The sequence below is a fragment of the Strix uralensis genome, chromosome 6 (genome assembly GCF_047716275.1).
Source record: "Strix uralensis isolate ZFMK-TIS-50842 chromosome 6, bStrUra1, whole genome shotgun sequence".
Lineage (NCBI taxonomy): Eukaryota > Metazoa > Chordata > Aves > Strigiformes > Strigidae > Strix > Strix uralensis.
In genome coordinates, this window is record NC_133977.1 from 33,600,038 (window position 1) to 33,624,310 (window position 24,273).

Consider the following 24,273-nt stretch of genomic DNA (forward strand, 5'->3'; position numbering starts at 1 on the left):
GAATGGAATGGGAAGGGGTCATGGTTTTCCTTCCTAAAAATAGACAATGTGTTGATAGCAGAAAACAAGGTTTGCAAACTGTATTTTACAGAAAGACAGAGCTATATTTACTGTTTGGTAATGGGATGTAATCTTACAACTGCTTTTTATATAACCTGAATTTCAGAGAATTCAAAGTACCACTGATTTATAAGATGAATGTTTACCTCTGATTTTAATCAGATTATCAAAATCTCTAAATAAGATTAATCAACACAAACCAAACTTTTATGAAAGATGGAGTGGGTGGGGGAGAAGAGAAACACATCTGAGAAGACAAAGCTTAACAAAGCAGATGATTTGTTTAAGGAACTGCAGGAGGATTTCTGAGATCTCTCATGTTGACTGTGCTGTTATAAAGGCTTTGCCTAAAAAGCACAGCCTGTCCAGTACTCCCCATTTCTTTGCTTACCTCTTCATTTACAGTGTACACACTGACTGAAAGAACATGAGAAAGTCATACAGGGATAAAAGGATACCAATGCTTGCATCACTGGAAGGATGCAAAGGACAGGAGGAGAAAAACGTATCTGTAGTTTTCTGAGTCAAAAAAGGATTGTTAATTCCCATTTCAATCATGTTGGTTTCACAGGGACTCTGATTGATTTCTTATCCCTCCACTGCACGGGCTGCCATTTTACAGGCTGTAAAATGTTCAAATTTCAATAGATGAACCGCAGTAGTGGGCAAATCTGTTGTTCTTTTTATATTTATGCAACACCATTCCTTCAGGCCTGGGAAGTAACAGGCTCAATGGAACATTATTAGGACAATTAAAATGAAGAATGCAAGTGTAAAGGAATCAGAGGTCTGTGTATGTTTAAAACAAGGACCAGGAAAGGCCACAATGACTACCTTCTTAAAAGTTAGACTTAGTCATCTGCTATATAGTAAAAGGCAAAGCAAACACATATTCTAAATAATGCTGAGGGAAGGAAAGACAGAAAGCCAACCAGCAAACATCAATGGATCACATGAGGATCACACTGGGCTACACACCCTTGTCAACTCAATCTGATGAAAGGAGAAAGAACTAGGAAGGGGCAAATAGATCTTTTGTTAAATCTAAATTTTTAAGACCAGAGTTTTAATTTGTGAGCAGACAACACAAAAAGAGAACTGTGGAGGTATTAGGACAGAATTTAGAGCTTAAGAATAATGGAGAAGAAAATTGGAAAATAATTAACACTGGTAGGAAACCATGCCCAGACTAAATTAAGGGAGTTGGAGAAGCAATGACTCCCTAAAAGCAGCTATGCAACATGCTTCTAAAATTAACACACGAAAAGAAGCTGCACATTTTATTTGAAAAGAAAATTATTATGTTTAAAAAACAGCCCACTGTCAACTTCTCTATAAACTCTTCAGTGAATTGACTTGTGGTTTCTCGATTATTCCATATTTTTAATGGACCTTGTAGGAGTTTTTGAAAGAAAGACACTAAATGCAGCTATCCCCCTCTCAGGTACTGTTAAGACTGTTTCTGAATATATAAACAACTCTCAATCAAGTATTCAAGACAAATGCAGGCAGTTCAAAAGCTATTTACACAAGACTATTAGCTGCTGAACATTATTTTAACTCTACTGCAAACTTGAAGTCATACAGCTGACATTCGGCTCCTTGGATATTCCTGAAGCAGTTACTTCTCTGTTATTCATAGTATATAAGCAATTGTCTAAAAGTATATGGCTTTCTGTTCCCCGAACAGTAACTGAAATTTTACAAATGACAGCAGGGTAAAAAGAGGTATCTGCATTCCCCTTGATCTAATTGCAGCTTAGCTTTACTCATTATGGATTAGAAAAGGCCATCATGAATGCACTGATCTTTGTGGGATCCCCAGCTATTTCTCCAGTAAAAGGATTAGGGAATAACTGAAATGAGCATGTAATCTGCTGTGTTGTTTTCTAGCTACAACTTTACTTCTTCTCACCCCCCAAAAAATTGTTCTTCTTTGCTAATTTTCTGAAATAATTTATTTTTTAAGTGTACATTCTGTTATGTTCTAGAGTCATGATACTGTCAGTCTTCCACTTTGACAAATGTCTTAAGTGACGAATTTGGCCTGGGTGATCACCAACTACACCTGATCACTAAGGTCAACTTACTCAAGTCAGCCACAACAAAGTCTTCCAGAAAGCCCTCTTGGCTCTCCTTTGTTCCTCCTGTTCTCTTTCCTTCTACCACCCCTGAAGTTGCTTAAATATCTCATTCTCTTTCAGTTCAAGAGAATCCACCAGCATATCGTAAGAGAAGATGCCCACATCCAGGGCACACAAACCAAAGTGTGGAAATGTACCAACAGAAAGCAGCAAATCTCAGAGTTTGGCCTGCTCTCTCATGTAGAGGTTAGTGACCTTAATGAAATTGAACTGGTGTTTCTAATCCTGCCAGATGTACTGAGTGTTAGAAATGCCACTGATCCCCAAAGAGACTTTTCTTAGATACAAGGATGTATGTAGAAATGACCTGCACAAATCAACATTATGAATGCCCTAGATGACCTGAGCTGATTGTGAACAAGCCAATTGTTCTGAAATGAGTCAGTTCACAGTTTACTTCAGAGTAAAAAGGGTCTAAATCTACTGAAGAGCTTATTTGCAAAAAGGTCATGGCACATATGGCTCTACTGACATAAATGTTTGTAAAAAGACATGAAATTAAATGTAGAAAAACTTCATTATAGGAAATCTTGATATACAACAGCTATAATTTTCCAAATCACCCTTTACTGGTGAAAAGTGAGCACCTCATCTGACTTTAAATATTAAAATATACTGAGGCTAGTTTGTGGCTGCATGTGAGAGTCTATGGAAGGATACCTTAGAGCTAGGCATCTACAAAGTGATATGTCCATCATTCGGGCAACACTGGTTGGAAAATAAACTATAACTATAAAAAATTAAACTCATTGTTCAGAGACTAAATAGATTAAATTTATTAAGAAATGCCCTCCTCCTTGAGTTCAGAAGACAAGAGTAATTTATTCACAAGCAGGTACAGGACAATTCAGTTTTAAAATTTTGTACTAGACTGAAGTATATGAAACAAAATTAACTTGTTTATAGCATGAAAAAAGACAAAAACCACCATAAACCAGGCAAGTGCAAGCAGTGCAGAACTGCAATGCTAACACTTTGTAATATTGGGTCGTATCTGTCTAAAGTGCCTACTGGACTAGTCTGTTTGGACTAAAAAGCTATTATGCGGAGCAGAGCAGATAATTTTCTTCCAGTGTAATGGATTCACATGACCATGATGGTTAAATAAATTTTAATAAAGAATGTCACAAATATTAGCCAAGTAAGGCAATACATCTATGCACAGTAAATAGCAGAGAATGATAATATTGTCTTAAAGTTGTGCACTAAATTTTCTATAACCACATAGGGGATATGTAATTACACCTAATCTTCGCCCTTGGAGGTGGAAAATGCTGTGGCACTTTCTACAAGGTAAAGAACCAGAAAATCTAATTCTTCATTGAAAGGACAGTTATTTTACCAGAAAACAATATAAATTCAAAACAGCTCTTCCAAATTCCTTGTAGGAATGACAAGAAGTTCAAAGCATCAGGGTGCCTCATTTCAAAGATACATCAGAAAAAGGAGACTAAAACTTCCATATAAAATTCAGGCATTTCAAACATGGCCAGGAAACACTTTCTCCCCTTAAAGGTATTGGTCATAATCTTGTGGAATGACCCTTCCTGGCCAGGTTGTTCCCATGGAAAGCAGCCATCCTTACAAATATCCAGAGAGATGACAAACATGATAACCAATAGCTCCAAAATCAAGACACTGACTGTGGTTTCCCTTGCTAGAAACCCAAATTGTTGCCCATACTGCTGCCACAAAGCTTTGTTTTTCAGGATCCCAAAAGGAAACTCTATAAGGCTTTGTCCTTCTTATTGACTCTTGTATTTCCTCTTTCCTCTTTGAGTTTTACTAGTTCTTTTCATCCCTCAGAAATATTTTGTTCCTTTAGTACCCTACTGTTTTGTGCGATTAGGAGGGAACTCTTGTCTTTTTCAGGTGGGAATTTCAACTTGAGGGTAAATATAACTAATCGTTCTGAGGGAACAAGCTCTTTTCATGGCAAACATACCTGAGCTGAATTTCATATTGCCCTGCATGACGAGACTGCACATTCCTCAAGATTAGTGTGAAGATGTCTTCATTTTGCAGGATTTCACATGCTGTTCCTGGCATTATTTCTTGCCCATCTTTAAACCAGTGAACAGTGGGGAAAGGATCTCCAGCAATGGCACAGGATATAAGGACATTTTGCCCAGGAGCTGCCGTCACTGATCTTGGCTTGCTAATGAACCAGGGCTGAATACCATCCTGAGGTTCTGTAGTATACAAATACAGTTTACAAATCAGGAGAAAATGCCGAGCTTGAATGTAACTAATAGCTAACTAATCTCAGGGAAAGCAAATCACAGACAAGCAAAGTTATTTTGAACATGCAGGGTATAAATTTTTAATCTGAAAATAAGTCAGGTTTTAATTTTGAAATGAACTTGTGTTGGTACTAAAATTAAACATTTACTTGTCACTTTACTGGCTCAATCCAGGCCTTTATTTAGAGCAAAACAAAGGGACTTTAAAGCTGCCCTAAAAGGAATCTTGAAGATTTGTCCTTGGAGAATATGGGTAGGAATAGCTTTAAGGGCAAGTGACAGTACTGTGACTGCTGTGCAGTTGAGAACTCATGTAATAAATCACCATTAACAACTGCATAAAATTGCAATTAATGTAGAAAACTGACCCTGAGGCTAGATCTCAAGGGAGCTTAGAGAATAGAGAAAGGTCTGAATTCAGAGAAGATAGTGACAACAGACTACAGACCCACCCCTGGAGGCACAGCTCTCTGAAATCCTGGGGTTAAGATCCTTTACATTAAAAATAATAAAAGTCTCCCATTGATTTCCAATAATTCTCAGTAATGACTATGGGAAAATGTTGGTATACAGTAAGATTAGGTGAAGTCCCCTGTCATGAAGGTAGTGAATGCCCAATCACAGGAAGTTTGTAGGTACTTTGGTGTTTACCATGGGATTTATATCATATGTGGAGATTCAAAGCCAAATTTTTTGCAGCTAGTTCTCAAATTGCAGAAATCACGTGCTCCTCACCTGCTACCACTACAATGCTAATATTAAAGCCAGGATACCTGGCTCCTAGACAGATTTTCCAAATATTCAGGGCTTTAATTAGAAAGAAAAACATCATTAAATGGTTTACATTAAGTCCATATCTAAGTAAGCCTTATAGTTATAATATGAAGCTGTATTTAGCAGAAGTTTTGCACTGCCCCTAGGAATAGGACTCAGGAATGCATTTTTTAAATAGTAACATAATGTTCCAGAGTGAAAAGATTTTTTTAAAGTTGCTTCTGCTCAATATCCTTTTTAATTCAGACACAGAGACTGAGAACTCCTAGCATCCTTCACAACAGACGTTATAAACACTCATGTACTTTAAATAGACACTCCTCCAGCACATTACAATTATTTTCTTTTAGCATTTCCTAAGGTGGAGAAGAACTTTATACCTTGTACTGTCAATGTAGCCTGAGTTTGAGTTTCTCCTAATTCATTCCAGGCTTCACAGGTATATTTGCCTGTGTCTTCAGGAAATACTTCCTGGATGTACAGACTGTACTCACTGCCTTTCTTCTCAAAGTGGAAATCTTCTGTCTCCTGGATTTCTTTCCCATTGTGCAGCCAGATAATTTCAGGAGGTGGGTTTGCTGAAAAATAGGAAACAACAAAAATCAAAGACACACACTAAAACCCACCATATATTGATTAAGAAAATGAACAAGGTTGGTTGTTTTCTGCCACCTGATTCTGCAATTTCATCTTCAAAACATTCAGGAATTTCATTAACTCTGTTGATGCTGTGTAATGTGGAACAGTTCTAAGTCTAACTTACTACAGTTAAAATACAAATGAATAAGGGAAGCATGTATACAATAGAGGGGGAGAATCAGTTCTAGATCCCAGAAAGTGGTTATCAAGGATTTCTATTACCAAAGTTCATACCAGCACTGCTCTTTTCTGCCGCACTAATGTTACTCTATCTGACAGGAATTCAATCTTGTTTGGTTCACAGCAGAAGCCATTAAAAGTCCACTAATACTTAGTTTTAGTACAACAGCAGGACCCAATAATAACCTTCTTCTTCTTGTTCTTCTTATTATTATTCCAATAAAGAAACACTTGTACGGGCCTGAACACATTAACACTGGACAATGTTCATCCAACATGAAGATCAGATTAGACAAACTTAGCTTTTACTTTTAAAAAATTGGTTCCTTGAAATATTATTTCCAAAAGTGAAGACGTGCTAAAAGAAAAGGACAGTGGAAAAAATCACATACTTTGTAGCAGGACTTAACATTTTTAAATAATACTGTTCTATAGCTACGCACCTGATACCTCCACAGTCATTATCACTTGACTTCCATCCATTACTTTGAGGTCAGTCAGGCCTTTAAGGAAGATGGGTGCAAAAGTCTTGTTTAACTTGGCAGCCTGTGCACTTTCTGCCTTCTTGCTGCTCTTCTTTTCTGTGAAGTCGAGAAGAGAACAAAAGGGATCTCTTACTGGAAGTTCCATAACAAATTTTAACGGACCTTAGGTTCAAACTGATTTTGAGTCAGTGGTCTTGTTTCAGCTGTCAGAAGGCAAAAATCACCGAAACCACCCAATATAGCTGCTTTGCCTTGCGAGTAGTGCAAGCAGAAAGCAAGAAATGGGAATGGAACTGTCCTTCCTCCAGGGATCCTCTTAAGTAATCGTTAACAGATATCATAGAGTATCACACAGAAATTCACACTCATTTTCCCCAAGTGCACATGCTCAGATGCAAGAAAACCCCCAATAACTTGTAACCAACAATTCAATGCCTTCAATCACTGCTAAATTCACATAAAAATCTTAAGATATGTTACAAGTTACTATTCTTGTGATTGATGTGTTAAAAATGTAAACTCACAGGAATATAGGATTCACCACTCTTTATGAAACTACAAACCATTCAGATTGTTAGATGGTCAATATCAAATGGTTTTGAGTTCACCATACTCCTCTCCTGGCCAACGGATTGGTGATGGGAAAGATTCAAACCTGAAGTTATATGTATCACAGAACAAACTGTTGGATTAGGGTTTGTCGGGTTTTGGGGGTTTATTTTGAGGCTGTAAAATCAAATGATGAGTGCTGGAGTTAAATTAATCACTCTTAAAAATAAAATCTATCTGTGATAGATATGTCATTTCCTGTATCCACAGTGGTCTCCTCTGTCTTGGATTCAGAGGCTATGAACCAAGACCATTTAACTGTGACCTATAAGGTACACTAGACCAGGAAGGACACTTCTGCTCTAAAAACCTGAGCAAAGACACTTCTGAAGCCAATGTAGTGATTATGACCAAATGTAAGAAGTCATAAATATTTATCGGTCACTTGGATACACTTTTTGTTTTATTTAGCTTGAGTTCAGATCTCTTACGTCTTGCCTTTAAAATGCCAACCCTACTTTCTGTCCATACATGAAAATAGCTTCATTTTGTTTATTCCTACCTTCAAAATTTTCAAAGGTATATCAAGATCATCCAAAATAGTATTACAGCAACACAAATTGCCAGGCTGGAAAAAAAACCTACCATTCATAAAAGGACGGTGATCAGAAAAACTGAAAGCACCTCACTGAGCAAGTCCACTGAACCCCCTGGAAGCAAAAAGTTAAGCTTGTCCCAGGGTTATTTGAGCTCAATGTAAATTTGGAAGCAGCCTAGAGAGGAAGTTTTTCCTCTTCTCTAGCAAAGCTTTTTCTAGCCAAAATTTTGTCTCACTGGCTTATGTCGTAGGTCTTTTCTTGGCACTGAGCAGTGAGACATTGATGCATGTGAGAATGGAAATATGGGACCTGACTGAGACCCACTCAGCTCGGTATTACGGACTCACTACTCTGAAATGTCTGATTCACCATCAGGCCACATTGATCAGTCTTAGGGCTTCCTATAGCACCTGCTTGTAAGTGACTAATGCTGTATAGAAAATAGCCATGAAGTTGGGTCAAACCCATCTACAGTAATAATCTGCTGTGGTTCACCATCTTCTTCCGTTTTGTACTGTTTACTCAGTGAAACAGCTTCAAACACCTGCTGCACTAAGCGATATCAGTACATGCTCCTTCACTAATCTAATGCCTTGCAGAAAATCCCTTTGTCCCTCAAACTGTAACAGACCTGGTAGGGAAAGCAGAACTCCATGTAATGGGAAAAAGGAGGAAAAGAACAAGAAAGGAGGAAAAGGAAAAAACAAGAAAGTAATAAGACAGGAAAGAGGCATAGAAAAAATAAAGAAAGAAAAGGACACCTAAAAGATAATGCTTCTGTTATCCCTTTTATTGATATAATTCATAACATTGCAAATCGAGAAGGCAGATATGCAATAAAAGGAGGGCAGGGAAAGGAAAAAAAGCAGATTGTTGTTCTAGGCCAACAGAGAAACAGAGTTGGGGTATGATCAGAGAAGTTCAAGGCTTCAGAGAAGGACAGATAACAAAAACGAGCTGAAACAGCTCTCACGAGAGAGTTAACAGTGACCAGGAAACAAATTTGCTAGTAGTGGCTCTAACAGCAATTCTCCCACAACAGACCGAGCTGCCTCCAACAGAGCCCTGGTACAAACAGCATTAAGCAGTGCTCCACATCCCTCACAACTGGCTCTTTGCTTTATTAGACTGACAGTGCCTGTTCCATGTAGTCTAAATAAATGAATTTCTGTAATCAAGGAAGACAATACAGTATAACAGCCTCAGCTTATTAAAAAGAAATGGGTGAGCAACTACAGAAGGAAAAGAGCAGAATCATTTCCCAAAAGGAATTTTTCAGCAATGCTAACTCATCCAAAATATGTGCTGCAGAAATGGAAGTTTCATGTACTGGAATAAAACCACCTTCTTGCACAGAGCTGCATAAACATTAAAAGGAAGCAAGCAAATAATTCACAGTAATTGCATGTATAAATTACGAATCCAACAAGATTACAAAGAAGTTAGATGCCAGTTTCTGAAGTTCTCAGGCAGATGTATCCTATGCTGGTGAGGAGACCTACTGATATGAGTGACATTAAGGAGATTTACTGGGGGTGCAGGCCTCTACCCCTAAAAGAGTGACCTGCAGGATTAAAGAATGAAGAACAACTTGGCATTGTTATCGATCAGTGCTTGCTATTTGTAAGTGAAGCTGGCAAACTGAAATTAAGGGGGTCAGAACCTGCCTCACCATCGCACAAATCTTAAAAATAGCATTTACACTAAATTTGAGCAGTGCATAGGTTTATGCTGATCTCTTGTATGAAGACCAGTTCTGTGCTTAAACAGAAAACTATGACTAAGTATCAAAAACCAGAAGTCTATGGTATATGACTAGTAATAAACTTACAAGGGTACAGCTTCAACAGTGCAAGAAAATATACTAGAGAGATGCAAGAATTATTAGGGCAAATTGAATGTAATAATGTACATTAAGATGGATTATTAAGCCTGAAATATTGAAAACTTCAGGATTACTCCAGGGACAGAAACAAAGGCAACTTTACATATCATAACCTTTCTGAAGACATTCCTCCTATCCTTGCAAACCTATCATATATCAATGCACATACACTTTGATTTAGTCCCTGAAGTATCACTTGATTTCTCAATACCTATTGAGATACCTATTACAAAGCAGGATTAAAAACCTCTCCCTTTCTATTGCTGATGTTCTTTGGAGCATGGGGGCAGTGAAGGTATTTCTTCACCAACAGATACAAAATCTGTTGTATGTAAGAGCTCAAAAATTGGAAGCTAGCATGGCTAAGGCAACCAGTATTCCTTTTCAAATGTGTGACATCCAGGATACAGTAAATATATGGCTAAAAAGACTGACTCCATAGCAACTTGAACAGGCTTTCTTCAAAACACAAGCATTCTCCCCTACTTTTAAAGTATTTTTTTTAATGGGGATCTCTAATCTTACGCTACTGTTGTTCAGTAGTATATATTGTACCAACAATTTAAGCAGAATACCACAAAAATTGTCTCATGTTTCTTGACTTGGCAGCAACAACTAGAAAGACTTAAGTTCTAATCCATAAACACTTTGTTCATTAAGAAACCATAGGGGGTCATGTCATGTAACATTTCTTCCTTTACTTAAAATTTGATATTGTAGATTTCTAGACTTAGAAAAATATTAAACTGACCTATTGACAAACTTTAGTTTCTCGCAGATGTTTCACACAAGACAGCACAGCCAGTTTTAGATACATTATTTACTTTTATTTGGTCTTTGTCTAAAATCATTGCGTTTTCTCAGAAGGCACTGATACAATCACATAGAGGCCAAATTATAAAGACTGAATGTTAACTATTTTCAAATTCTTCTGAAGCTTGTAAATGCTTTTAGTTGTTTATTTATTACATAGCACCATTAGGCGACTCAGTGCTCCTCTGATGAAGGCTTTAACATTTCACAATTTTACCACGAGATAGCAGTGCAAGGCTTTAACATTTCACAATTTTACCATAAGATAGCAGCGCTGTACATTTTCACAGCTTATTTTAATATATGTAAGGGCTTCTTCAGTTTTAGCCTTTACAGCTCTTGTTTGGAAAAACAGCAATCAGTTTGATTTTGGAGGGTACTTGGGAAAAGAAGGGATGTGGCTCATTCAAGATTAAGCAAATACCTCCTGTTCCCATTTATGGTGAAAAGATACTGTGTGATTCTACTTCCTTTTGAAAACTCTTGGCTAATGACTTTGCCAGGAAAGTAGTACAAGGAAAACTATATGCAAAAAACCAGGCACTATTTGCAAAAGGGTAGCTTCAGAAAGTGTAACATCCATAGAAGTTCACATTCTCTGGCCACAGCTAGGTGCTAGCTAGTCTTATACATCAGGAACAAAATCTGTGACTTGCACCAGGAAAATGGAGGGCAAGGAGATAAGAAAAACAGGACACAAATAACCAAGCTGCACACAACGCAAAGCCAATATTAGGGCTTGCTTTCCCTCATTCCTCCAAAGCCTCTTTCAACACATGAACTCTGCTGTGATTCAAAGTACATATGCTCTTCAGTGACAGCTGGCTTCAGAGCCCAAAGCAGGGGGAAGGAAGAGAAAGAAGAAAGCACAGGTACAGCTCCCAGCTCAGATACTGCAAGTCACTGTGCTCTGGCTGAAAAAACCTCTTCTGTAACACCGCAGGGTATTTTTGCTGCCAAAACTACAGACAACAAAAATATGGCACATCTGGCACCAGAAAGGAAATCTGGAACCTAAGGAAAATTTTGTCTGACATTAGCATAAGAGGATGACTTTGTTATATATCTATGCATCCTCAAGCTTAATCAACTGGTTGTGAAAAAGAAGATCTCTTCCTATTATGTTAATGCGCTCTAATCACCCATAGCCATTTAACATCTCCCTCACCACTCTTACTTCTTATTACTTTCAAGTAGGAGCAGGTTACCCTCTACTAATGGAAAGAAGGAATTTAAGAGTTAATACATAGCAATACTGTCATAGTGACTAAAAAAATTCTACCCCAGGCAGTTAATTATCTCCCTCACTTTTCTTTCCGCAACCAACTTCTGCTGCTGCTGTGAGCTCCCCCCAGGTGGATCGTGTCAAAGCAATTCATGAGGAACATCAGAAAGCACTACATAGGGTGGGCTTGATAAAACACAGGTACATTTCAATAACTTGTTTTCAGACTGTGCAACTAGCTTATTTTACAGTAGCTTATAAAAGCTGCCAAAATTTTTTAACCACAACTGTTGGTTTCACGCAGGTCAAATCATGAAAGATAATACAGAAAATACTATAATTTTCTCAAAGGCTGCTTACAGAGCACTGAATTCTCAAAGGCTCTTAAAAAATTATGAGATAGAGAAGTTTAATGATTTTTGCATGGAGCGGTGCTCTGGCATAATACATAAGCTCAGCTGGGTCATTCTCTGGTGAGCAGTGGTCTCTCTGTCATTTCAACAGGCTTTTGATAAGGCATTACACAGGGTGATAAGTTTAAAAGTCCACCACAAGGATCCCACTTATAGGGTCCCTATGGTTTTTGCCTTTCCCATCAAATGTTGGGAAACAGCAAGTAATAAGATGCACAGCTCAGTGGGAAACATAGCCTGGGAGACCAGAAATAGTAACCAAAGCATTTAAAGGGTACCTTATATACCCACATGTTTTCTACAAAGAAAAAGTAATATAGGCTTTTCCCACAGCATTGCCTTACCCCTAAGGGTTCATTTTTTTATTAGAAAGACACTCTAATAGGCATCCAAATCTATATTTTAAAAAAGGCGCTTAGTGCATTAAATCCACAGAGATTAAAAAGAATTTAAAGTCCTCCAGTTTCTGTACAGATTCTCAGCATATTTGGATGGCAATGGGAAAGAGATATATTGCCTCCAATACACAACTATTTCTATTAATCTCTTATTTTGTTTTCCTGTGTTTGTGTAATCAATAGTAAGTTAATCTACCTACAGCGACCATATCAAATATCCCTTTATCTACTAACCTGCATTAATAGAAATTCAAGGTGATAAAAAATGCTTTCCTATTATTTGGCTTTTCTCAATCCAGGATTTAAAAAGTCCTTACCTCCACATATCTTCAAACCTCCACATATCTTCAAACTGGAAATTATCGCAAGAGGAGTCTTAATGTTAGCTGTGGGCCTAAGCCAAAATACACTTGAATTTTTTAAAACCTAGACCTGGATCAGAACTTGGTGCTTGATCACATCTGTAAACTTCTTTATATTGATAAGCAAGGGTGAGTTATTGTGTTGAAGGTGTATATGTAAAAGAAAAAACGGAAAATTCATGCTGTACTGAACAGTAAATCAATTGTACAATACACATGTACTAGTTTAACTGCAAGTATGCAACCAACTATTTACTTTCTAAGGTAAAAGATATAGATAAATCTACACACTTGTAGAGAAGGAAAAAAAGAATCAATAACTACACTGTGGCATTTCCATTCCCAGATTTGTTGTTGAAACAGGAGTGAAGAAAATCTAGGTCAGGATACAAACTTGAAGGTTTCCAAAGACTGAACTTGGGTTTTACCTGGTCTGGAGTCAAAATAGTTAACATTTTATAGATGTCATCTGTTCTAGTAAATTTTCTTGTTCATTTGCCTACCCAGATGTACTGAAGACATTTTAATGTGAGTTGCAGAATGCTGACATCTCCTGTTGAAATATCAGGACTTCAGCATGCTCAACACTGCACAGAATCACACAATAATTGAGTTTGGGAGGGACCTCTAGAGATTGTCTAGTCCAGTTCCCAGCTAAAGTAGGGTCAGCACTGCACATACACACCTTCAATGCAATAACTCAGCTGCACAAGATCAGCCTTACAACTGGTTATACATCAAGGACATGTAAAGAATAGACAGTTTGCTGCCTTACGTTCAGAACACTGCAAACAACTTGCAGTGTTTAGTCTTATAGGAGATTTAATTATACTCGAAGAATCTGTTTGCCAGAATCATGTGGTTAACTGCCAAATAATGCCTAGTCTGAGCTGTGCGAAAGGACTGCCTCAGCAACATTTACCATTTATGGTGTTTAAATATCATTTTGGCTCAGAGGCTAATAAGTCAACTGAGCTGGGGAGAACGCTTAACTTAACAAGCTCGCTGTGTGAGCAAGCTCAGAGAGAGAAGCAGAAGATTCCACTAAAATCTCTCAAAGCAAGACTCAGGTTCACACACAGATCTTGATCTTGAAAAGACTTTCACCTCTCCAAATATTTTCCATGTAAATAAATCCAGCTGTTACCAGATCTCACATTAATAATGCTATCAACTCAAAAAATAACAGATTTTATAAGGCATAAAATTGGTATTAGGACACTCATCTGTCTTTCTTTCTGTAATATATTTTTATGTCTCAGGCCTGAAGTGATATGGTCAAAATATTTTCTGCAAGTTTTCCAAGAATTCCAAACTTGATTTACACTGGCATAAAAAATATGAGACCTCTATGTTCTTGAGACATGTAGGGACATTTCTGCTTTATTAAAGATCTCAGGTTGGTATGCCATCTTGCAAACTTAGGTCATGAGAACTAGATGTTTAATGACCTAGCAGTGTTCTTTACACATCTACCTTCCATCATTTATTTCTGCAGTTATAATCTGGTTTTGTAAATGGAAGGCGAGATTTAAATATCCTTGGGAGATGCTTTCACTGAAGAGCTGGGCCAAGTTATAGTCTAGATGTTGTGCCTTGCATTACACGGAAAAACTGTTAACCCAAGACTGACAATGCCCTAAGCCTATACTAGTCAGGGTGGTTAGGGATATACAAAGGAGGCTGAGTTCCACTTTTTCCAGTCTGGCAATCTATTTATTTTACTGCAAGCTCGTCTTCCAGCCCTATCCTGCAGCTCCAGGTACGCTCCTTCTTTCTCAAGTCTTTCCCTCTTTATGGGATATCACCAGGTCATCAGCATTTTGTTTTGTCTATTCAGTTTGTTCTGCAACCCACAGAATTTGAAAGAGATGCTACCCCAGAAATTCCACTATCAAATGGCTGACTACACCAGTAAGAATCATGATTTGGGAGAAGCAGTCAAAATACACTAGACTAGACTATTTCAGTTGGAAGGGACCTACAACGGTCATCTAGGCCAGCCATCTGATCCCTTCAGGGCTGACCAAAAGTTAAAGCATGCTGTTAAGGGCATTGTCCAAATGCCTCTTAAACACTGACAGGCTTGGGGCATCAACCACCTCTCCAGGAAGCCTATTCCAGTGTTTGACCACTTTCTTGGTAAAGAAATGCTTCCAAATGTCCAGTCTAAACCTTCTCTGGTGCAGCTATGAACCATTCCCACTCATCCTATCACTGGATCCCAGGGAGAAGAGATCAACACCTCCCTCTCTACATCCCCTCCTCAGGAAAAATCTCAATTTAGAGTTCAGGGGACAGAGATACAGAGTAGCCAGCTGAGTTCAGGGCAGATCACTTTGCAGCCAGCAGACTGAATACCTCAGTGACAGTCTCACTGGAAGCTTCTGCAGCGGAAGTGGTATTTGCTTTTGCCTTCAGAACTGTCTGCCTTATTAACGACTAACCCTGTCTGCAAGTTACTTACATCAAGTAATTGCTCTTTTGTCACTGCCACAGCCAGCAACTTCATGGAAGGCCTGAGAGCATGTATACGTACCAAATGCATTTATAAGGCAGCTCAGTTGGCCCACTGCTAACAAATTCCCCAGCATTAGATACCAGTCTGACATGGAGAACTGCAGAAAAGGTGTTTCATATATGCTAGATCAAGTCAAGTTAGCTCTGCAGTGAAAATGTGCAACTGATGAGGGAGAATTTCACCTTCACATGTCTCAATCTTTTGTGTGTCTGCCCAGGTAGAATTTAACTTAATTACAGTGTATCATGATGTATAGAGATACTGCTTCCATTAGAAAAAAACCTGGGCTGTGCATGAGCTGAAATGCAATGGAAGCACAGTAGGAACAGGCAGTAACATAAAGCACAAGTGTCCCCGAGGATGCCACTGATATAAAGTTACAGCGCCTTCAGCCCCTCCCTCCTCTGGCAAACCCACACGGGCAACAGAAGAGTTACTAAGCTTGAGAGCAAGGAAACATTTGAAGTCAGATTAACATAGAGGAAAAAAAAAAAGAAAAAAAAAAGAAAAAAATACAGCAACATTGTATTTCTGGGCAAAAGTTGGTGTCAGAAAGGAACTCTAAAGCAAGACTTGCTTGGCATTCAAGTCCAGAAAACATAAGGCAGTTCTAGTATGGCATCATTTGTGGTCAGCTGTCTCTTCTTGATTAATTTATATTAAAAATCTGTCAAACTAAGACATTACCTTGGAAAAAGAAAAGAAAAAAGGCAAAGTCTGTGTATGTGGACTGGCTGTCAAGGCTTGACTAAAATGAGGCTGCATGGAAACACCTCCAGTAGTATAGAGTTACGTGAAGTTCCTGCCCTCTGTTCCTTTCCTCTACTGCAAAGGAATGACGTGCTCATTAGGACTCACACTGTAACCTGTATTAAGGCGCTTCGACATCTCTGTATTGCTCATTTTTCCAGGCTCTAAAATAGAAACCTTTTTCTTCTAAAAGTGAGGTATCGCTGTTTGACAAAATTGGATCTCAAGAAGAAGTGCTAAAGCAGGTGTTAGAGTGGTATATCTGTCTAGTTAGACATATTTTCTATTCCAAAAGTACATACAATAAATTCTGTTATGCTGCTTCTATTATGTGGACATTTTTGCCTTTTGGGGCACAAGAACAGCATAGACTTGCACGACTAGTAAGGACAAGGCAGGACCTACTATATTTCAGCAGGGGGGCCCTGTATTTGTGTTTTTCAGCTTTGTTTTCAGTTTGGTTAGCCATACTAACCTAGGGACTCTATGCTGCAACTCAGATGCTTGAGCAACATGCTGTTAAATTTGTAAGACTAAACTGAACTTGCAATCCTTACTTGGCTCTATACACACCAGCTTAGGTGTTTGAAATGTCCAGATTTTTCTTTAGTCACCTATCTCAAAGACAGATGCTTCCCTTAGGCAAACCCATCTCCTCTTTTCCTTACCTGGACCTTCCTTTCCTACAGTCCTAATTCTCCTCCAAACATATATGTTTGTTTGTGTATATGTTTTACATCAGCTGGTAATGCAAAGTACTCAACAGGCTTCTAAATTCTGTCAGCATGTCTGCTTCCAAACCCAAGAGAAATTAATAGAAAGGGACAAAACTCACACTAACAGAAGTACTAATTATCTTTTAAAAAAAAGTTTAAAAAGTAGGCACAGATACATCCTTAGAGTCTGTCTTGCTACCTCTATAATTTTAATTCTAACATTGGGAAACAACTTGCTTAGAGATGTATTTCACCTTTAGATTTGTAGTTTAAAGGCAAACATCAATCCTACAGGTACTCTTCCATTTGTGACTCTCACTCTGCCTAAGTATGAGGCACTAGAGATTAAAAGTTTAGATGTTAAACAGGTCACTTCTAGCACTTAGTTAGCCATTTTACCTGTGATGTCATGTTTTTAAATTGTTATATAACCATTCTACAGACTGAATTTCCCTTTGGTGGCTACTCCATCTGATGTATCATGACTGATGGTATACACAGGTGACCATAATATGCATTTGCTCTTTGACATTTGTTCAGCAATATTTGCTCAGCAGGACTGTGTTTTGATAAATTCAAGTTAATCCAGGAGTCATGAAAAGGAAGGTCAGTGAAGCTAGGTTGGAAGTCAATTCATAGAAGTAACATAAGCTGGGTGAACTCATAACTACATGAGAAAAACAGAAGAAAGGCCAGAAAATGAATGCAGACAGAAATGATGCTTAGTGTCAGAAACCAAGTCCATTTTTCTCCAGAAAAACCCACACTACATCCAACTCTCAGATGCTTTGGGACCGGTTTTCGGTGATTAATTCTGATTAGGGCTTCCTCCCATCCTACAGCTTGCCTACCTCAAATCTGCCTGCACAACAGTAATTTCTGGAGAGTTTTATAAATTGAGCTGTTTGAATTCCCATTAGCTAATCCACATCAGCTGCTCTTGGAAACATTCTTTGGGGTAATATCATGCCCATGCTTTCAAAATTACTCAAGCATATATTCACTTAACTGGTTTTATATATATTTTGATGTCTTCCACTTTCCAGCTGAAACTTAGAGCATTATAGAATTTGGCAATCCAAGTCAGGAGAGTTTGCCCCTTGGCCAATGCAGGGCTGTTCCCAAGACTGTTACAATAACCATCTGTTTTCTGTTATTCTGGTACATAACAGCTTAACATTCACAGCATTTGATTACTTCACATTTGAGAAGACCATCAGATGTAGGGGTGGGGTTTTTTTCCTCTTTTTTTTCTTTTTACGTTAAACATTTTTTCTGTCAGCATCTCATCTTTGTTTTTAATTTATAAGAAATATTAATGTAATTCCTGCCATGTAACTTTTGCTCATTCTGCAAGCACTCATCCCTGATTTGCATCCAAATTTGGTTCCCCTTTTGCTGGAAATGATTTATGTCGAGAAGCTGTCTTTAGAGAACATTGTTTAGATTGATGGCACAAATCCTATATCATTAAAAGCTTCCACACATGTTTTGCTTTTGTCCCTCATTTTTGGTCTCTACCCAGCATTGTATTTCATGTTTGGTCCTGAGATGCTGGAAGAAGGCAATTTAAAAAAAACAAAAGCACCTTAGTCTTACAAGGATTACAGCTGTTAGTGACCCATACAGAGTGCTGGACTGAGAACTTTGGGACATTCTTGAAAGCACTAGAACAGTGTTTCTTTGATGCTCATGACAGTTTACCTCTGACCTTTCAATATAGTAACAAAAACCCCCTCCTTTTCCCTCAGTGCTCTGAAACCAATTCTTACATAGCCAAAGGGTTCCACCAGGCTACTGGTTTGGAATGTCTTTTAGACATTTAACAAGACTAGACTTGTATATTTTGGAACGTCTTGCATAGCCCTTTATATTTATGTTACGCTTGAAATACAGCAAAATGCTTTCAAATAAAGAGTGACTTTGAAAATCTGTCACAAATATTTCATCACTGTAGACAAGTAAGACATCATACTTTGTTTACATTAGGCAGAAATATATATCTCAGAAAAACAAAGCTGTAGCATCTCAATTAAGTCTTCAAAGAGAGGCTGCTTATTACAGTGCTAACCTTCTTTAAGAGATTAATGGCTGAGATAGAAAGAAAAACAACCCACAACCTAAAGACAGCATCTCTCATGACTGGAAGAAAAGACTCCTACCTGAAAGCCTTTCTTCCACCTGGTTATATTTTAAAGTCACACTCACATCAGATCGAAGAGTGACAGGAACAAAACGAACTGGTTTTCCAGAAAGCATCTCCCTTCACTGCTCTGATAAACTGGTTACAGCAGGGACTCTGACAGGCATTCAGGTGACTCTAATCTGCCCCTCCAATGATCAATGAATGACTACAGTAATCGGATTGTAAGGGCTACAGGCTTCCTAACATAGACACTTATGCTGGGGAAGCTGCACTAAAAAAACCCAAAAGTGTGAACAGAAAGTGGTGGGGGACAAAGGGGAACAGATGTGAAGACAGGAAAGTGCACTGCTGGCAGGGTGGGAGAAGTGAGGTCAAGAGCCAATGAGCAGGAGCAGCAGTATTTGCTGAATAGTGTTTGCTCACCGAGGCAGTGTTAGGCCTCTATTCAAAAAAGCAGTGTGCAGAAGACAAGCATCAGCAAAATGGGTGGCTGCAAAGCATTACAGCCCAAAAAAGTACCCTGGCTGCAAGCGTGTGCTGCTGCTATCACTACTTCCTTCTTCATGCCCTCCCTCTTGAAATCAGTGATTCTGCTGCCTGGTGGGAGGAGGCTTAGGAACTCTCAAGAAGCCTGCAAGAAGCCGGCTTGTTTGTCATCTACTGCAGAACTGCAGGTGAGCAGGACATTCTCCTAGGAGTCAGCCCTCACATAACAAGCACTCCAGCTTGATACCATACCTAGAGAAAGCTGGAAAAAGAAATTAACTGCCTTTCTTAAATGCAGAATCTGTTTGCAAAAGAATAAAAGCTTGCTATACACAGTATTAATTTGGTCTGGCAAAACAGTAGATTGAGTCTATCATATGTCCCATCTCTATTCTCGTTCTCCCTCCTGCCTGTAATCTCATGTAGTACACCCAGGTATTGGTGTGAATGTCAGGTTAAATATCCCTTTGACACGTCTTTTCTACAGGTGGATCTGACCTATAATTCATTGTCAGTGATTAGTTAAGTGACAGAGACAACCACATATCAGAAGGCTTATCTCAGGTACGAGGCAGACCTGAAGAAGTTATTATGCCTGGGAGCTGGCCTTATCTTCCAGCTATACCCGTTACTACCACTAGTTGTCTTGCCTATATACTCTGTCACGGCTACAGCAAAGCACTGACTCACTATATGGGTTCATTCAAAGTCAATTAACTTCTCACCTCAGTTTCCTATTCATAAAAAAATGGTGAAAATATTCAGACACCTTGATAAAAAGATGATTAATATTAATATTCAACTTCAGTATCTATAATCATCATCAGTATATAATCACTGTATATTTCAGATGACCTGAATATACCCTGCGTATGCCTGTTTGTTTTGTTTTGTTTTTTAAATGGGATGCCTGGTGTATTTAAAAAATGGTTTGTATACTTATTTTCATATCAAAAAACAATATGAAATTTGTAATATTAAATGGGAACAGCCACCCAACTGCCTAGCTTGCACATACAATAACAGAAACACCTCAGTCCATGCACATGTTGTTTAAAAACTTAAAACAATTTGTACATCATCCCCAAAGCCTCCAAAATTCTTATTTTCCTGTGTCTAGAAAATGATACATACATTTAAAGGAAAAAATTTCTAACACTTGCAGAGGACCAAATGGTACCTTTCCGGAACATCTATCACTGAATGTTTGTGTAACCTGGACCATGCTTCACACCTCTCAGGTCTTCTTGCATTAGACTAATTAATCTAGCATTTTATCCAGTGCACCCCACTCACTGGAGAGTTCAGTGAGAAAAAGGTCTCATGGTGAAGACATTTGTTAGGCTAGCTTTTCAAAGAAATGCTTCTCATTCTTTGTAGTTCATCTCTACTTGTATTTCAGTGGTAAGAACCACTGTCACAGGGAAGACGGCTGTCAGGATTCAATTTAGTCTACTTAGTCTTTTACAAGGCCAAAATTAGCTTCACCTTGATTAACTCAGTTTCATCACAGACTACCTAATGGATCTATCCCAATTTACTCATCTTACTTAAGTGATCTGAAGATGTTAATTTCTTGTCTTAAATAAGGAGAAGACTGATTAATTTGAATTTTTAAAGACCATTGCATTTCTTATGCCCCATCCATATGAAGTGTGGGACTTTTTTGACACAGTGCCAAAAGCCTCCTACAAACAGCTAAGTACCCTCAGCATTTTTCATACAAAACCAAGGAAGGACTGAGGTTGCTCAGTGCTAGGCAGAATTTATCCTGCTTAATAATAAGGAAGCAAAAGACAACCATAAATGAATCTGAGGCTGATGACTTAGAAGGAATGCTATGCCACAATAAGCCTAGCTAGTTATCCAGCGCCCAATGCAAAGCATACTGAAAGTACTGGAAAAAATCCCCGCCTTGTGTTTAACAGGACTTGGAGCAGTAGCCGTTTATGGGGAAAAGGGCCTTTAAAATGTCATTTCCTACAATAATCCCACGAAATTTCCTCGGACCTAAACAAAGCAACAGATCTTCTAAAGGACAAAGAATGCACAAAAGATGATCAGAAACTGTAATATGTGGCCAGACAACACCTGTAACCTACTATCAGGTTTAAGTATCATCTTGTACTATAATTCAGACATGAGGCTTATGTTGTGGTTGGTTTTTTTTTTTTCCTTTGAAGTTTGTCACTGACTATCCTTGCTGCCAGTATGGGACTTTTCTGAGTTATCTGTGAACTGAATTTAATTTAGAAGTTGGAGCTTTTTGCCTTTGAAAAACAAAACTAAGTTTTTAGTGTTAAGACAGAAATTCATTCCAGGTAAAGTTTCCCCAACGATCACAGCAGATATGCCCCTCCATGAGACCCTTGCTGTGTTAGAATAGCAAAGCCAAAAATGGCAATATGAAGTGAAAAGTAAACCCAGACAAACTCAGAGGTGTGTCCAAGGACCACAGTAGCAAGTTAAGGAAAAGCTGAATTCTGACACTGGTCTGATACTGATGATATGCCAAGAACATCCATTCCTTCTCAGATTAAATACAAATTACTTTTCACATACAAAAGAGAAATACTTATGTAGCAATGAATGAACAAACTGAGCACTGCATAAAACCTGAAAGCCTTAAAACATCTTGGAGACAAAAAGGAACTGGAGAGAGATGGGTTAAAATTCAGAAACAGTTTTTACAGACTTTATTCCAAAAATCAATGTCTGGTCAGGAGAGGATTTTTGAGGTTTTCTCTCTTTCTGCACGTACACTCATTTCCTGCTGTAATCTGTCTGCAAAAGCTGAGCATTTAGAGAAGCCTTAGCAGCAGCATTCAGAGTCTCAGAGAACTCTAATGCCAATAAGTATTTGCTAAAGGGTCTGATGGAAAAAATATATGAACAGATAAGAGATTTGGAAATCACAATTTTAAATTTGGTACTATTTCTGGCAGACAAATCCACATTGATCTGCGTCTTGGGGAAAGTTACTGTAATCCTCATGGCAACAGGGACATAATGAGTTTTAGGGAAGAAGTGGAGGGGACAGCTAAAGCTGTAAAAATGTTGAACATGGCTTTACAGCCTGTCATGCATATTCTTAATTCTGCTCTTGTTCTTCCCCCCACACTCCACAACTCCCAGAAAATAGAATGGGATGCAAAACAGAGGAACTAACTCCCCATAATAGTGGCAATGCAGCTTTCTAGCCCCAGACTAGCTAAAGTACAGGAGGAATCCAACACAGTGCAACTGCAGCTACATAACCTGAAATAGCTCAGCAGAGTACATGAGCCTGGGGAAAGACTAGGTCACTATTGCTCCCATGTTAGCATTGGATGTCAACCCTAAAATAACTCAGAAATGGTTAGTAAGAGAGGGGTTGTCTTTCTGGTTTCTGTGTCCCAGTGAAGAACCAGCAGGTCCCCTGTCAAAACCAGCTCCCTTGAGGTGGAGAGCTCTTGATTGGCCCTTAGCTAATGAGGATGAAATGCTTCAGAGAAATTATAAATGACAGCTTTGAGAACAGATTAGTTTCAGGCTTATTTTAAATCGATGTTTTCCTACTTTGTGCCTTTTTCATGGGGGGAGGCCAGGGAGGGGACAACTGCATTTCCAATTTGGTAATCAAGAAATTAACTCATAGGTTTACCAGAATTACTTTATTCTCATTTTAAGCTTGTCTAGGGTTTTAAGTGGATTCATACAGACAGAATAGGGGCAGGCGTATCACTGAAACGCTGTAGACAAATACCACAGAACACTGGCAAACGAAGACAAATCTTGGGATCCCAGGGATCAGAGTACATTTCCCACCAAGCTGCGTGTACAAATTTGGGGCAGGTTTTATTTGGTCTTAGACAAATTGAATAGTTCCCTTGGCAGCTGTCACTCAGCAGTCTGTTGGACAGCAGTGCCAAACTATCATAACTTTGGGAAAAATCATTTGCAGATGAAAAATACCACATAGAGGCTTGATTGTAGGGGGAGAGAGAGTCTGAGGGATGGGGATTATAGAAGGAGGGGGCAGATCATATCCAGGCCATAAAATGAAACACCTGTATAAACTGATGCCAGGTGAGATTATAAGAATAAAGACCATAATACTGATTGATACTACTTCAGTGTTCAATCTATTCATGGGATTCTGTCATCTCTTGTCTTCATTGCAATCTCTGGTCTTTTAGACTGTTTGATCAGATCCTAGCGCAGAACTATGACTTCCATGGACAAACCAGCTATGTCAAATTAGCACTGAGGGTATCAAATTATTGATATTTGCAAAGAGGGTGCTCTCAGATTTCAGAGACAATAGATCATCTCTATTTCTTACTACAATGTTCTGGTACTTTCACTACCAAAATTCTGCTTATTTAGAGATATACTGTTCCCAATTAGCTGATACATACCTCTTCAGCATTATCTCTGACAAATCCTGGTAGCAGAACAAGAATATTGGCATTTGCTATCATAATTGCAGTCCCTGGCACTGGTCTCTGTGCTCTGCCTTTCAAGAGACAGGGGTAGCATCTGCCTCCTCACCATAACACACTCTGCCTGATGGGTGATACTGGTGACACCTCACTTATTTTTTCTTCAGCAGCAACAGTTCTTTCCTACACTGGCACACTTCTTCCAAAACTTAGTCTCACTGCTCTATACCACACTAAGTCCTTCTTGGCAACATCAGAGCATTAATACCTTTTTCTGAAACATGCATATTACTTTAAATTTCACAGTTCTTAAGCACTTAAGTTGTACACACCTCCGAGGGGAAGAAAAGGTACCCAGCTGACAACAGCTTAGAAAAAACATGGAATCCCCTTATAACCACCTCTGTTAAGGTTCCAAGATTATTTTTTTTTTAAATATTATAGCTGATATCATTGCAGTA

The 24,273-nt window shown here is 38.5% G+C and overlaps 1 protein-coding gene across 7 annotated transcripts in view; it reads right to left on the reverse strand.

Moving 5' to 3' along the window:
* Positions 1–24,273, reverse strand: part of MYLK (myosin light chain kinase) — a 218,379-nt gene that overhangs the window by 80,362 nt on the left and 113,744 nt on the right. For 6 of the 7 annotated variants that reach the window (XM_074873611.1, XM_074873610.1, XM_074873609.1 and 3 more), the window contains 3 exons: positions 6,484–6,621; positions 5,602–5,799; positions 4,150–4,396 (listed from right to left, as the gene is read on the reverse strand). In XM_074873611.1, coding sequence (XP_074729712.1) covers positions 4,150–4,396; positions 5,602–5,799; positions 6,484–6,621 — 583 coding nt within the window. Of the gene's footprint in view, positions 1–4,149; positions 4,397–5,601; positions 5,800–6,483; positions 6,622–18,918; positions 19,015–24,273 lie in introns of those variants that run through there. The other variant, XM_074873613.1, reaches the window with a different exon arrangement.